Raw genomic sequence first — 15,840 nt, 5'->3', positions numbered from 1 at the left:
CCGGCCCCCACTCTTTCCTCTGCCCTGCATTCAGTCCAGTGGGAGGACGTGTTTTAATAGTATTTGCGCCTGGTGGCCGGGGCTGCTGAGCGATGTCTGGCTGCAGGAATGAGCTGGGTGGTCACATTTTTCCCTGGCCACGCTGCTGCTGACTGTGTGCAGCCTTTGTGTGACTGGCCAGTGCCTGCCTCAGTACACACCCTGCTACTCCGCAAGGTGGTTTAATATACACACTGTGTGGAGTTTGGTTAAATATATCCCAGCTCAGGCTATAGCAGGAGAAATTATATGTTGGCAAAGTAGGCGTCAAATGAAGCCTGAAATGTACTCCATAATGAAGTGGGCCCAGGTATGACTGAAGCTGATTTAATGATGCAGGACGGACAGTGTATGTTCCAGCTGTGATGGGCAGTGGCAGCACCATGTTATTATGATGGCTCCATGCAGTCTTTTTTTTAAAACAAGATTTATGTTGCTGTGGTGACCCAGCAACAGCATTGCCAACCATGACATCAGGGAAGGAGAGAGAGAGTGAAGAAGAAGGGAGACCTGTGGAAACTTGCATGCTCTGTCCCTGAGTCACTCTGTCTGAGATCCAGCACACATAAACACAGTTATTTCATCCTGAGCTGAGGACTCGGACCTCTGAGGTCCCACTCAACTCTGTCTGCACAACATCTCAGTGACACGCACCTGTACGACCACTGGCGGATGCAGCAGCAGGTAGAAATTACCACGCTGAATGCTGTCATTATAGTCTCAAACTTGAAGCGTACTTCACTTAAATATGTGAATCTGATTCTGCCACAAGGCTATAAACACTTGTGTAGAAGCTGTACAAGTAACAAACTCAATAACCCTTCATACAAATATTAATAACAGCTGCATGTCTCTTAAAAGTCTAAAATCATCAGAATTGTGTTATTTCATTGGAATATGAAGTTAACGTTATTTTCATCTAATGTGTAAGTATAAGCTCAATGACGTCTGCTTGAGAACAGCACATATCGTGGTTTGTTGAAGCAAGGGCTGAGTGGCATGTCCTAGTGAAGAAGTTTATGTTTGTGTTTTTTTTTTTTTTTGTGGCTTTTTTCCCATGAAGTTATTTAAAATAAAGCAGGATTCAGAAATGGTTTAATAGAACTATGTGCCGCGTTTGTAAAAAATAATAATCTAACTGCAATGACAGCCTGTCAAATTACATGATTGCAAAAAACTGCAATTTGAAGGTTTAGATTTAGGAAGAGTTAGAGTTATTGCCAATAGGAAAAATTGGAGAAAAACTGAAAAAATAACAGTCTCTGTCCTCTGGTAATATATGGCACTGTGTAAAATATGCACAATGGAACTCACTACAGTATGTGTATTATTTTATGCCAATTAATGTTTGTATGTTTGAGAATACACATTCAAAGCTAGTAATCTGCATTTTCCAAACAAGTGAACTCAAATGGCAATGTTACCCTGGATAATTTTAATATGATTATTTCACAAATGTGTGCAGCCCTAGTGCAATGTGGTGACTTTAGGGGGATACAATTGGAGAAATGGAATATAATACTCATAATTATGCTCTGATTAGTTTGTAATCACACAAAAGTAGTTATTGTTTTTGTTGTGTTAGAATGAGGTTTTTATATTCACGGAGGGCATGGGCTGATATTTTGAATCAGTCATGTTTCCGATTTTCTTCATTTTTCCATTTATTAGCGGATGGCACACCTGCAACTGCATTTTCTCTTGTAGATGTAGTTAAATATCATGCAATTGATGGAGAAACATATTAACAATGGATTTATTACAGCTAACAAACAGGTTTAATTTTTACTGTTTGTTGTGTAAGAAGAATTTACAGCAGAGGTAATAATCTTCATTTTGCAGTTTGGGCATGTTTGTCCACAAGTAAACTGATTAATTCAACATATTACATGGTAATAGCTGAAACCTGTTTGTTGGAGTTTGATGCATGGGTAAAAAGCCACCTGCAAAAACCTGCTGTCAGTTAGTATTCTTCTGTTTTCACATTGGAAACATGACAAAAGCATCACTAAAGTCCAGTCTCAGGATTTATATTAACTCCTAACAGCTCTGCTAAGCAACCTCTGGACAGTGCTCAGACTGACATTAACTTTTAAGAGATTTTCTTTTATATCCTTCTTACTTTTTGGGTGTGAAATAAGTCTTAAATTACATTTAAAAGGGTCTTATAAAGTCTTAAATTGAACTTATTGAAACCTGCAGCAAGGAGACATTAATCTGCTTGTGGCTTGTCCTTATCATAAAAGTAATGTTTTTATGCCTGTTTTTAGGTCTTTGGGGAAGTTACAGGCAAGAGTTAAATTTGTTATAAGAATAAGTATTACAAGGTAACTGTTTCTCCATGCACAGGCTATGAAGACTGTGACAATATCTCTTCATATAAATTTTAGGCCATCAGCACAAAAAAATAACATGGTGACATAACATGACCGATGGTCTCCAGTTGTGATGATCTGGTATTCTCAGTTGGTAATTGTTTTTTCATCAGAATGACAGCACATATTGTCTGCTTGTTAATATGACACTGTGAAGATGAACATTAAGAAGTTGGTCTACAATGTTTTAATACTTTACAGATTATTTTAGGGTCTGGTCTAGGTCTAGAGGAGGGCAAATTAAGAAAAGGTTATGTGCATCAGATCTCAATAATTATGGTCAATGTTGGGAAAATGACTTTTAAAACTAGTTGCCATCTTGAAAAAGTAATGCTTCGGCTGTTTTAACAATTGTTTGATTTACTGACAAATAGTGTGGTGATGACAACAGAGTTATATTCAGATGTGATCTTTTGTAATCGCTAATATTTTGATTAGTAAGTTGAATTTTTTTTTTTTTTACTGATTAAAATAACAATTATTTTCCACCAGTTAAGTTAATAGTGGGTTGTGGGTTGGTTGCTCCTCAACTTCAACTTAGGCAGAGCAGCTCAGTTCTCTGCACCTCATTGTATCAGACACTTTTGGCTCAAAGTTTCTGCACACAAATGTTTCTAAAGTAGTAACAGCATGTACTTGCCTGCCTCTGAATATAAATTAGTCACTTCTATCTTGAGCCAGCGCCAAGTATTGAGAGAAAAACAAAAAAATGTCAACACCTTTATTTCAGCAATAATGAAGGTTAAATATAAAGGTGAAAAAAAAATGCCAACACATGCTGCTCTGTGCTGAGTCTCCCTCTGCTGTTTCCCAGGGTGCAGAGCATACAGCACCAGCTAGCACAGCTGGACAGTGAGAGCTGGTCTGGACGGGCCGAGGCGGACCGAGACCGGGACTTCATGCAGCTCCTGCGTGAGAAAGAGGCACTCCTGCAGGAGATCATCTTGGTCAGCAAGCAGCAGCACTCACCGGAGACGCTGCTGCAGCTGGAGGAGGAGCGCAGACGGTTAGAGGAGGAGGTGCAGAGGGCCCACAGCTCCCAGAGCCAGGGAGCCAATCAGAGGTCAGTATGATGGCGATCTGAGCTGTCTCAGGCAATGAACACAAATTTAGTTTGTGCACTTGTGTGCTGAGCTGTCTGGATTGCACCTGTTCTGAACAGATTTTTACTGTAATTAATATCAGGGCTCATAAATATTGTAGGGTTAATGTTTAACATTGTTTAAAAAAGAGACAGAAATTCCAACATCCTGAAACCGGGAACTTGTAGGATCTCAATGTCTACAGAGACTCTGAACCTTCAACACAGATTCCACCCAGTCAGTCAAATACTGTCACGTTTTATTGTTTATTAATTGTGAGCAGTACAAAACATTCAAGCTGCTGCAGTTTAATAAATAACAGTAACGCGCAGTGCTCTGACAGTTATGATTAAGTTATTTTCATATACTTGAAACAGACTGTCCTGTGACCCTAGTGAGGATAAAGCGGGTTCAGAATGAATGAATGAATGAATGAAACAGACAGATAAGAGAGCAGTAGACAGATATGAGTGATGACTATTTGACAAAGCCAAATGTTATTAGGTCATAAATACTTAAAAAATAAAATGCATCAAGACAAGAATCAATTACTTTGCAACTATTTTGATGTCCAACTCACAATATTAAATCTTTTCTCATACAATTATCAAACATAAATATTCAGATCTTTGACTGTCTTGTGGATAAAAAGTTTTTATTCATCCCATGCATTTGTGATGCATCTGAAAACTTTTTTCCACTACTGCACTACTGTACCTTTGCTTTATGTGATGGTGAGCTCAATATGTTTAGATTTAGATTTGAATTTAGATTTAGATTTATTTATTTATTTCGAACATGCAAAGAAACAAAATAAGACAAAACGAAGCAAATTAAAACAAAAACAAAATAACATTTAAATGAACAGAATCTATCTTCAAGTACATACAAGTCTGAATCTTGCATGGTCGAAAAGGAGTAGGAAGAAGTATAAGCTTAGTTTGGTTTAGGACAGTTACAGCATCCATTAGTAGGAGATAATATCTTTATCGGGCGGATAGCACTTGAACCTCACAGCAAGAAGGTCCTGGATTCGATTCCAACACCAGTCGATGGGGGTGGGACTGTGTGGAGTTTGCATGTTCTCTTCGGGTACTCCGGCTTCCTCTCACCATCCAAAGACATGCACTGATAGGTTAATCGGTTAATCTAAATTGCCCATAGGTGTGAATGTGAGAGTGATTGTTTTTCTCTATATGTCAGCCCTGTGATGAACTGGTGACATGTCCAGGGTGTACCCCCACCTTCACCCATAAGTAGCTTGGATAGGCTTCAGCGACCCTAGTGGGTTCAGAAAATGGATGGATAATATCTTTATCTAACTTCAGTGTATAAAAAAAGCTATAGATGAGATCAATCAAAGGTTTTTACTTTGTATATTATGGAATACCATATGTCAACCATGTTTGTAGCTTCAGGGGGAGGAGCTTGAATATAGATGTATCCTCTCTACTTTAACCAGACTATAACACAGACTAAAACACCTCTGGTTTTTCAGTAAGATGAACACACCTTACTGTTTGATATGATACCACAGGCTCCTGGGATACACAGACTAATTTATGTTTTATTATTGTGTTTTCTGGGACATCTGTACTTTATTACTTAAAATTACCTACAGCAGACAGCAAGCAGCTGAGTAAAGATGAGCACACACTGAATGACTGACCGGTCCTGTACGAAGTCCTGTAGTATTTGGTGTTTTAAATTAAGTTAAATCACCAGATTTTGCTAAATGTTCCTGGCTGATTTGCTTGAAAGTTTCAAAAATAATGTCATTAGTCCTGGGAAACTCCACCATCCAAATTTTCAGCCTTGAATCTTCATTATATTTTGAGGTGTTGAGGCTTTGAAAATTGGGTGGGATACTGAATTTATGGTAAAAACATGGAACATTTAAAAGATGTAATGTTCAATATATATACAAAATTATATCCTTCTGAAAACTGTAAAAAAAAAAAAATTGTCATTAGTGCTTCAGAGCAATTTTGATCTGTCTTTGTCTTAGTCTATAGTTGAGGAAACAATTATTAGACCACCCTTGTTTTCTTCAATTTCTTGTTCATTTTAATGCCTGGTGCAACTAAGGGTAAATTTGTTTGGACAAATATAATGATAACAACAAAAAGCTCATAAGAGTTTAATTTCTGAGCTGATATCTAGCCATTTTCCATGTTTTCTTGATAATAACCAAAATCACTTCAGTTCTTACATCAATAGCTATGGCATTGTGCTGCCAAAAACAGTGCTTTTAGGTTTTCCATGTTTTCTTTTCTGTCTGTTTTAGTCGCATGATACACACAGGAGTTAGTACTTGATTGCATAACCATATTTTTTGATAACTTTTGATGGTCTAATAATTGTTTACGCGACCGTATTTGTTGTATCTCCACAACATCGGATCATTGAAATTTTGGTATTTATTTCTCATGTTGTACTGCTGTTTTGGAGAGATTTTCCTCAAATAGAATTTTCTAATTCATGAGGCAAAAATAATTTCATGCCTATATTTTAAATGCATTTCAACATAAATATAATTAGACCTTGTGTGCATTAAAACATGCACATAATACGACGATGGTATCTATAACCAAACTATACCCTTTAAGATATCAAATAGGCCCTTTGCTGACCGTTTAAAGCCTCTGGTGACACATGGATTGACCTAGTTTTAAGGCGTTTAAGTCGTGTGTTTTTTTAAGCCTGTAACTGTTTGTGATGACTGTTAACAGCTGAATACATGACCCAAACAAACGAATGAGATGAGGAAAGGCGAGGAAAAAGGTTTGTGATGTGACAGGAAATACCAGAAAGTGATTGAACTCTGGCAGGAGAATTAACAGCAATAACACACTACATTACACACACACTGCATCTCCATCAGTTTTATTACTATATAGGTTGATGGCTTTACCTAAAATTAGCTGTGTCTCTACAGACTATAATACATATCGTTAGCCTCATAGCATAATTTTTTGCCAAATTGTGATATCTGCATAATTTTTCTCTCCTAACACTGCTGCTTCATTTTTCATCATTGGTCATGACCTGAAAAAAATGTGACTTAGGCAATTATGCTATGAGAGTAATGCTATTTTAGAACAAGAACTGATGGTAGTTTCCCGACCATGAGATCTGATCAAACTTTGACGTGAGGTTTTGATTTTAACTTCTTTTGACAGGATCCTGCAGCAGGAGAAGAGGAACGCTCTGCTCCGACAACTGGAGGAGGCAACACGCATCACCACCTACCTTCACTCCCAGTTGAAGAGGTACAGCACTCACTCGTTCTTTACATATAAATGTCCTTTTGTGTGTCTGTGTTTTGTTTTTAACACCTGTCTCCTCTGACTTCCACCAGCCTCTCGGCCAGCTCTTTGACAGTATCGTCCAGCAGCAGCCGTGGCTCTCTGGCCTCCAGTCGGGGCTCGCTGGCGTCCAGTCGAGGCTCCCTGAGCTCCATTAGTTTCAGCGACATCTACGGCCTTCCCCAGTACGATCGGCACGACGGGGCAGGAGAGCCGCTAGACTCCCACCTACGCTACCTGCTGCCCCCAGAGACTGTGTCCAGAGACTGTTCCATTTTCACTCCCGACCCCCTGACCCAAAGCAAAGCCAAACGCTCCCACGACACCCCACAGTCCCTGGCCTCCCTCTCATCCCGCTCTTCGCTGTCCTCTCTGTCCCCGCCCAGCTCTCCCATGGATACCCCCTACCACTCTGCCCCTCAAGACTGCCCCCTCACCCAGATGACAGAGGAGTACATGGAGCAGGCAGGTCGTGGCCTGTTAGAGGGGCTCCGGGCCCAGTCGCAAACTCTGTCACACACCGCCATGTTGAGCAGCGAGGACACAATCGGCCCTGCAGCTGTGCACCAACTGGACAACAAGAGTCACCGAGACAGCAGTGCACAGGGCGCTTTCACCTCCTCAGGCACGTAAACACAGCCATCCACATAGGTCAAAGCAATACACATTACCTGGTGATTATTGTTGGATTAACTGGATTAATGTGTTACACTGTAGGAGTCACTCTGAGGGGAAATAGTGCCAACAGAAGTGGAAGAAGAGCCAGGAGAGTTTCTGCAGGTGTGTCTGAGGACGCCCTGGCAACAGACAGCGGTGTCTTTGAAGCCTGGGGCAGAAGGTAAGCTGAGGTCCAGCCTTATGATGCTAAAATAAAAACACAAGGGCAACTGCACCTCCTAGTGACGAAGAAGAAAACTGCTGCAGAAAATCACCGACAGACAGTCGACAAAGTAAAGGACAAACCAGTGTCAAGGGTTAGCTCAGAACATCTTTAATGCACCTTAGCACCGATTCGTCAGTCTAGGACTTTCAGTGCAGGGATGAACTCCCTCTCTTGGTTTCGATAATGATGGATGATCAAACACATCAGTCCAAAATCTCCCAGAGATCAACCCAACCTAGCGATATCTCTCAAAATCTCTGTTAGGTTAATCTGGTGACTGCAAATGCTATAAAATTCAGATTCAGTTTCAAAATACTTTATTAATCCCAGAGGAAAGTGTGTCAATAATGTTGGTCAGGTATCGCCACTGATTTCCAGAATTTGTACAAGGAATCAGACGCTCTCATTACTTCATTTTATGTAACCAATTGGAAATTTGTGAGGGAGGGGGGGTCGGGGGCCTGTCCCATCTGACACTGCGTAAAGGCAGAGTACATCCGGAACAGGTCCCCAGTTCATCTCACTGAGAACACAAGCAGTTGCATTTTATTTAACTTAACCAATAAGTGCTGCTGAAGGCTTCATGTAATGCAGAGGTGAGTGATGGGGTTGAAGCCCAAGCTTAACTCACCCACAGGAAAAGGCATAAACAATATCTGCATTTGATCAATCACTATTGGATCATTACAAGTGAAGATCTTATACCAAACCCTAATATGATTCACATCATCATCAACCATTTGACATAAAAAACAAACTGTTTTTTTTTTGTATTTGCATGTTTTGACTCATCCATATAAAAGCAGCTGAGGGCAGATATAAACTGTGCAGTACAGTTTTAGACAGGACACATGTATTGTCATCCTGAAAGTGAACATTCTCATTGAGGATTTCCGTCTGTTTTTGATGTCTTTAAAAAGATCAAGCAAACATATGTAGCTCTTCGAATCTTTTCAAGTTAATTCTGTGAACTCGCTGTATCAAAGATGAATCGCTCAATCAAAGATGAATTGTGTAAAACAGTATTTGTCATGTAGGCCCCTTAACTACATTTAAGATGTTTTAGGATATTGCATAACAAAAAGTATTTGTTCGATGAGGAAGGCAGTTTGTTTATTGGTTGTTTTGTCCAACAGGGCTGAAGAGGCTGAGGAGATGTCTTACATCAAAGAGCTGACATCTGTGAGCGAGCCCACCCAGATCCAGCTCGGACTGCTGTGAGTAAACTGAGTGCACACTGTATGTGGGTGGTGTGCTCATATCCTGTTAGTATCTGACTCCATATTCTCTGTGTTGTACTTGTCTCTTTATAGGTGGGAGTCCAGTTCTCAGTCTCTCCGACTGCATCTGTTACAGCTGAGGAATCTGAACAGGTCCATAGTGAGAGATGGTTATAAAGTGTGAGTATGATCATCACAGTGACCACACCTTCACACCTTTCATATGTCTTAATTTTCCCACTACTAGTTTTAATTAACTATTTAATTTTGTTAAATGAATTTAAACATGTATCCATGCATCTTCTGGCTCACTTAATCTTCATGATGGTCCCCGGGTGGTACCAGAACCTATCCCAGCTACCAGCGGGCAAAGGCACAGTACACCAGTGTGTCACCATTTCATCACAGGGCAGACACATACAGACAAACACACCTACTACTCATTCTCACACCTACGGGAATTTACATGGACCAACTGACCTATTAAGGTTCATGTCTTTGGGCGGTGGGAGGAAGCGGAGTACCCGAAGAGAAAGCAGAAATGGGGTGAACATGCACTTTCCTGCTGTGAGGTGATAGTGCTAACCACTGGATCACCGTGCCACCTGAAATTAAACAGAAATGAATGAATGAATAATAAACACAAAACAATGCAACAAACAAATTCTAAATCATGGATTTGCTCAAATATTTGTTTGTTCATTTTATAGTTGGTGCAGTGTTTGGCCTCACACAGTTCCAGGCCCTTCTCAGTTCTCCTTATATCATTGTGCGTTCTCTCTGGGTACCCTGCATCCTCCCACCGTCCACCTTCCCTCATAGATATTCAGGACCTGACGCCCCCGAGATCCTCCTGAAGACTAAGCAGTTCAGAAAATGGATGGATTTTATAATTTGTATCTGATATCAAGTGTCTTTAGTCTTACCTTTTTCCAGCTTCTATAAATCAAGGCTTTTGTCTAATACAAGAAAATGAAACACTAAAACTAAATAAAAACTAAACTTAAACTAGTGAGTTGCTCAAAGTAAAAACTGTCATCATTATAATAACTGTGCTGCCATTTAAAGAACATCCTTGTACCTTCTGCACCGTATGTTTAATGCATGTTATCTAATGATTCTTTGTCTCTTTGTGCAGGTATGTGAAGGTGCATTTGATTCCACTGGACGCCGGCAGAGCCTGTGCGTTTTACTGTTGTACCGCGTTGGAACCACAGTCCCAGATGAGTTTCAACGAAGGCTTCCGCATTCCTGTCCCTGCAAACGCCCTGGCGGTGTGTGCTCTGCAGCTGTCTGTCTGCTCCCTGGGACCTCAGGCTCAGGAGGAATTACTGGTGGGTCTGAAAGTCCGACTAGGAGGCCACTGATCTGTTTGCCATCAGTTAAGTCAATGCTAATGAGAAGTAAAATGGCGTGTGTTTGCCTGCAGGGTAAAGCCCAGGTGAGTCTGGCAGATTGTGAAGGAAGCGCAGAGATGGTTTACCACTCGCTCCAAGTCCAGATGTTGAGCGGGACGGAGCTGCCAAGGCCTGAACAGAAGAACCTGAGCCACCGCAGACAGCACGATGGTCAGGAAGAAGAGCAAAGGCCCAGACCCATGGTAACGAGCATGCATACGCACAGGCTGCTTCAGGGAGGAAAAGAGAAAGATAGTGGCGGTCATCTTCTCTTAAGGAGGGGCAAGGAGAAAAGTATTCTGTATTTCACAATGGAGAAGAATAAAAACCTTTTCTTGTGCTCTTTGTGTGAGCAAAAATCTTAAACAAACCACAAACGGTACATTTGCAAATTAGAACGACAACGCGTGTTCTTTACATGTCCTTTCTCTCAATTAATCAAGTTTTTACAGATTTTTGTAGTATTTTTGAATAGATTGAAAGTTAAGACTCAAAATTAGTGAGCAAGAGGAGCAAAGTATGCAACAGGGCAAGGAAATTAGTGGGCTCTGCTTACTTTTTAGTCCAGCGGCCCGAAGGTCAGATGGACTATTGGTATCAGTTGTCCCCGTCTTCCATCTGTAAGCAGTTTTTCCAAGAATCATCTTCTCCGAAACCATCAGTCAGAATGACTTGATATTTGTTGTGGATAATTTTTGGGCTAAGGTCTACCACGTTTGTTCAAAGAATTGGGAAATATTAATTTCTGAATTTTTGAAATTTTTTAAAACCCCATTGGTTTACAATGGGACGCATTTCAAAGTGCTATAACTTGAAAACAGATGAAGACATTGTGATATAATCACTGTTGGCAAAAGAGAGGATGTCACCTATAGGCTCTCATTTGGTGCCGTGACCTTTGACCTTGACTGATCTTGAATGGTCAAACGAATGTCAATTATTGTCTTTAAATATGCCGTTGGACTACAGGACCCTTGATCCTATTTTTCACTTGTTAGTCTTATTTTCAGTCTATCATCAAATATACATTTTTAAAAAAAACTTGTAAATCAAACAAAACTCAACAGGAATCTAGTTTTAGTCTTAAATATAATGACAATGTGTCACTCACTGAATAAAGTGTAAAGCTCATTGTTTACATACATCTGTATTATGTATCATCAAGTTTTCTTCCTCAGACAAAACTCATAGCTGGTTATTTTGACACTGTTTCCTAAAATCTACATAAAGGATACTACATTAGTCAATATTTTACATTATAGGTCTGTTAGCTTAGCTCTGAGTCTGTTTTTAGACAGAATACAGTGACAGTAAAACCACAAATCACCTGTTTTCTGTAGTTTGTGTTGTCAGTAGCTGGACTACAGATCTGTTTAGAATCGTCCAAACAAGGTCAGAACTGTCACAGTTTAGTCTGAACTATGGATTAACAAACGGTGAACTTAGCAAACAAAATAACGTCACATAATAACTTTACATTTTCATCATATCACAATCAAACTCACTCATGTAGAAGAAATACTGTCATTTCAGCATCAACCTCCATTCTTTTCATAGAGTTGTGTCCAGTGGTGAAAGCAACAACAGTGCATCTAGCTTTTGTTGCTTTGACTAAAAGTTGTCTCTTAATGGTTCTCATCCCATCTGGCTGTTTTCTGACACTTCAGTCAATGGCTCCATGCTGTTTAGTTTTCCTCACCATATGAGACCAGCACAGTGACTCACTGCCCCTAGTGGTCACATAAATCTGTAGGATATTTGGTGTAAATGTATTCCGTTCAGATTTCCTCAATCCAGTACATTTGCATCTTTGGCATAACTTCATAAATCTTTATTCTGAACTCTAATGATTCTTTTAGGTCATATCTGGATATTTTAAAATAGAAATACTACATATGGCTCCTTTGAATATATCTTCCAGAGGAGTTAGTTCAGAGGAAGTCATTTGTTACCTGTAACTCATTATTATAAATTCCTCTTCCTGCTGTTGCTTAGCAGTGTGTAGGACTCAGTGTGCAGGTGTTCAGATCATCAAAGTGCAGAATTGACAAGAATGTGGATCATAAGCCAAACCAGCCTTCATACACCACCCATAGCTGTCAGAGGAGGAGGGAGTGTTGACAGTAGTAGCAGACGGTGTTTGATAGTTTGGTGTTTGATTTTGCAGGACACTGTATGCACTCTGCTGTCACGCACCAACACCACCACACATCTGGAGGAGAGGGATGCTGAGAAGAAGAGTGAGGAGCCAGGGGAAGCAACATCTGAGAGGTGCCACAACTTTTCCATCTCAGACCGAACTTAGTCATCATGTGTTTCCTTTAAAATGGTCTCCAGTATATTCTCAGTGAAGTGACAAGGGTGTGTTCGACAGGAGCTGGCAGGCAGAGTCCGTGGACAGCGGCTGCAGCAACAGCACAGCATTCCCAGCTCTGTGCTCCGAAGGCCTATGTGCAGAGGGCGTCTGCATCACCACTGGAGGGCGCTGTGAACAGACCACCAGCAAACTGTGTGCAGTGAAGGTAAAGGTCGGCAGCAGTAACTGACAGCAGAACACGTGTGGGATTAAAGGCTGAATTAAAATGTGGTTGAATCGCTGCTGCAGGTGGAGAAGGCGACCATGACAGAAGGTCCGTTCCCAGAGCCAGTACGAGTCCGGCCCAAGGAGAGGGGAGCGCGCTGGGGTCATGCTTCGCCATTCATGAGAGGCAGCACCATAGTTCGCTCTCAGACCTTCTCTCCTGGTGCTCGCAGTCAGTACGTCTGCAGGGTGAGTTTATACATGGTCTATTTCACCAACAGGGTGGGAATCATAGAGTAGCACACAATACAGTACTGTTACTATAACAACCGCATCACCATACACTATCTCTGTTCATTCATTTATTTTTTATTTAGAACATCAACATTTAAAACCAAAAACAAGGAAAAACATAAAAAAGAAAAAAACAACATATTCGAAAAGGAGCGGGTTGAAGTTCATTTTATATACTCCCACCCCCTTACTCCATCTTTTTGTACTGTCCCATGTCAGCTCCCCAAACTAACTTAAATCATCTTACATATCAAAATAAATTCTGACCAAGCCTGCACAAAATGCAACAAGCTTACGCTCTTATACTCTGTGCTATCGTTTCAAGGCTGTCATCATCCACTTAAAGATTCATTAACATTTGTCAGCTCTTAAATGTTCAGGTCTGTGTTCACCTGCACTTTATGTAATAATAAATACTGACCTGAAATGACTTCAGTCAATGAAGAATTCCCATAAGATGGTAACCTGCTGCTCTGAATTCTGATTTCTGACATATAGTTAGTTTGATTTACACAGATGCTTTAGAGGTTCATTCAAATTAAATGCTTTTAATGCATTCTAAATGTAAAGCGGGACAAATTAGAACACAATCCATGTACTTAACAGAAAAACTGCTGCATTACTGGTGTATTTATATTAGGGAAAACATGGACTCATGTTTGCTTTATATATACCATTAGAATATTATGATGTTTGTTCAAAATGGTTAACGTATGCAGAGTTTCTAGTTAGACAGCAACAAGAAAAAGCCAACGAATACCACCTCAGGCCTCCAGAAACCAAATAAAGAGGAAGATATCTGAAGGATTTGTCAAAGCCCTAGTGGGCAACAGGCGTCAGGTTTTGACCTTGTTTTACCCATACATTCAGTGTGAGAAAGTGCCTAATCTTGAACCAGTTCTTCATGCTTTGAAAGACACAACAGAAAGTTGAGTTTCAGAGCACCACCAAGCCTCATGTCAGGAGATTATTGTGATCAATAAGATGGACTGACTGCCATTAAAAAAAAAAGGCTAGAACTGAAAAAGTAATTTGGACAAAGCAATTTTGACCTGAAATTAAAAACAAAAAATAAAACAGACACACGTAAAATTATTTGGGGGGTTTTCCCCCCTTGATTTGTTCTGTTAGCACTTGTACCTCATGTCATGCATTTTGTAGGACCTAATATCTGAAAAACTAAACTAAACAGGACAGTTTCTCAAAATAAAAGTCCTTATGCAGTCATAAAATGAACTAAAGCTAGGTTGAAATAAAAAAACATCAAAGGCCTAACAGTATAATGAATATGAACCTGTCATGTAATCTGTGTAGAAAATGAACAGAAGTTGGCGCTTGTAGGAAAACAAACTGGTTGAACCATCTGTGAACTGGCACCAGGTCTGTGTTGGTACAATGGGGGCATGTGAAGTCTTTCAGTCCTTTAATATTTGATTTTCTTTTATCTTCCAGTTATATCGAAGTGACAGCGACAGCTCGACTTTACCAAAGAAATCCCCTTTTGTGAGAAACACAGTGGAGAGAAGAACATTACGCTATAAGCAGGTACAGTCTGGTTCTGAATCCTTGTGCGTAAACATGTTCAGAGTGTTTTCATTCACTCATCTGACGTGTGTTGGTGTGTAATGACAGCAGTCGTACCGCTCCTCCTTGGTTGAGCAGCCGACACGTACATCTCTGGACCTGGAGCTGGATCTCCAGGCCTGCAGGACACGTCAGAGGCAGCTGATGGAGGAGCTGAGCGCCCTGAGGGAGCTGAAGCTGCGTCTGGAGGAGCCTCAGGCCAGGGAGGCCACGGAGCTCCCCCACTGGGCCCTGAGGGATGAGCGCTTCCGCTGTCTGCTCAGAGAGGCCCAGAGACAGGTGAGACCCACCGCCCAAAACTGACCCGGTCACAAATACTCAGGAGATCTGGCCTCGACGATGCTGACGGTGTTTGTGTTGTGCTACAGGCGAGCCAAAGCAAACAGGAGCAGCGGCAGGAGGAGGCGGCGGAGAGGAGGCTGAGGAAGGCCTCCAAAGAGGTTCTGCAGATGAGAGGGCAGAGCCAGAAGGAGCCCCTGCCCGTGCAGACATTCAGGTCAGGACCCACCGCAAAATGTCGTCTCTTTAATTCTAGTTCTACATTTATCTAAATATTTGGATGGACACCAAATTTCTTATTTTTCTCTTTATTATTTCCTTTTTCACTTGTTCGTGGTTTTTTACCCCTCGGCCAGAAATGGCCAACGGAGTGTTGTAATCATTTTGTTGTCTGTCCATTCAACGACATTATCACATTATGTGAAGAGTACATTTAAGATATCTGCTTCAAATTTATACTGTGGATGCACCTTGGCATGGAGCAGAAGCCTATTGAAAATAGGTCACACTGACCTGCTTTTTCAAGGTTAAATGGCCTTGTGCAGTTATAATATCTGGGTACTTTCAATATAAATATGCATGTAATAAGTTTTGCACAAAGACAGTCTAATCTAAATTATAGGGCAGTAACTTTAAACAGAATCTTACACTGTATTTGGCTGAGGGGTATTAAAAGTGTGCAGCATGTTATGTTCTACTTGTCTTTTTGTCTGCACTTGCTTGTTTTATGTTCCTGCTGTTAACTGAAATTTCCCCACGGTGGTATACATAAAGTCATATCTTATCTTATCTTTAAAAACTGCAAAGTCGCTTTCATTATTTTGTATAACGCCAACACTGTTATGGTAAATTTACATC

The 15,840-nt window shown here is 40.6% G+C and overlaps 1 protein-coding gene across 2 annotated transcripts in view; it reads left to right on the top strand.

Annotated features, from left to right (window-relative positions):
- Positions 1-15,840, top strand: part of wwc3 (WWC family member 3) — a 42,433-nt gene that overhangs the window by 24,491 nt on the left and 2,102 nt on the right. The window contains exons 9-22 of one of the 2 annotated variants that reach the window (XM_030132537.1): positions 3,229-3,477; positions 6,679-6,768; positions 6,858-7,429; positions 7,522-7,642; positions 8,824-8,904; positions 9,001-9,087; positions 10,046-10,241; positions 10,337-10,507; positions 12,472-12,575; positions 12,679-12,826; positions 12,910-13,074; positions 14,572-14,664; positions 14,755-14,982; positions 15,072-15,199. In XM_030132537.1, the coding sequence (XP_029988397.1) occupies positions 3,229-3,477; positions 6,679-6,768; positions 6,858-7,429; positions 7,522-7,642; positions 8,824-8,904; positions 9,001-9,087; positions 10,046-10,241; positions 10,337-10,507; positions 12,472-12,575; positions 12,679-12,826; positions 12,910-13,074; positions 14,572-14,664; positions 14,755-14,982; positions 15,072-15,199 (2,433 nt within the window). Of the gene's footprint in view, positions 1-3,228; positions 3,478-6,678; positions 6,769-6,857; positions 7,430-7,521; positions 7,643-8,823; positions 8,905-9,000; positions 9,088-10,045; positions 10,242-10,336; positions 10,508-12,471; positions 12,576-12,678; positions 12,827-12,909; positions 13,075-14,571; positions 14,665-14,751; positions 14,983-15,071; positions 15,200-15,840 lie in introns of both variants that reach the window. The other variant, XM_030132536.1, reaches the window with a different exon arrangement.

This window comes from Sphaeramia orbicularis, chromosome 4 (assembly GCF_902148855.1).
Source record: "Sphaeramia orbicularis chromosome 4, fSphaOr1.1, whole genome shotgun sequence".
Classification (NCBI taxonomy): Eukaryota; Metazoa; Chordata; class Actinopteri; order Kurtiformes; family Apogonidae; genus Sphaeramia; species Sphaeramia orbicularis.
Note: the sequence above shows the minus strand (reverse complement) of the source record. Positions and strands in the feature narration are given on the sequence as shown.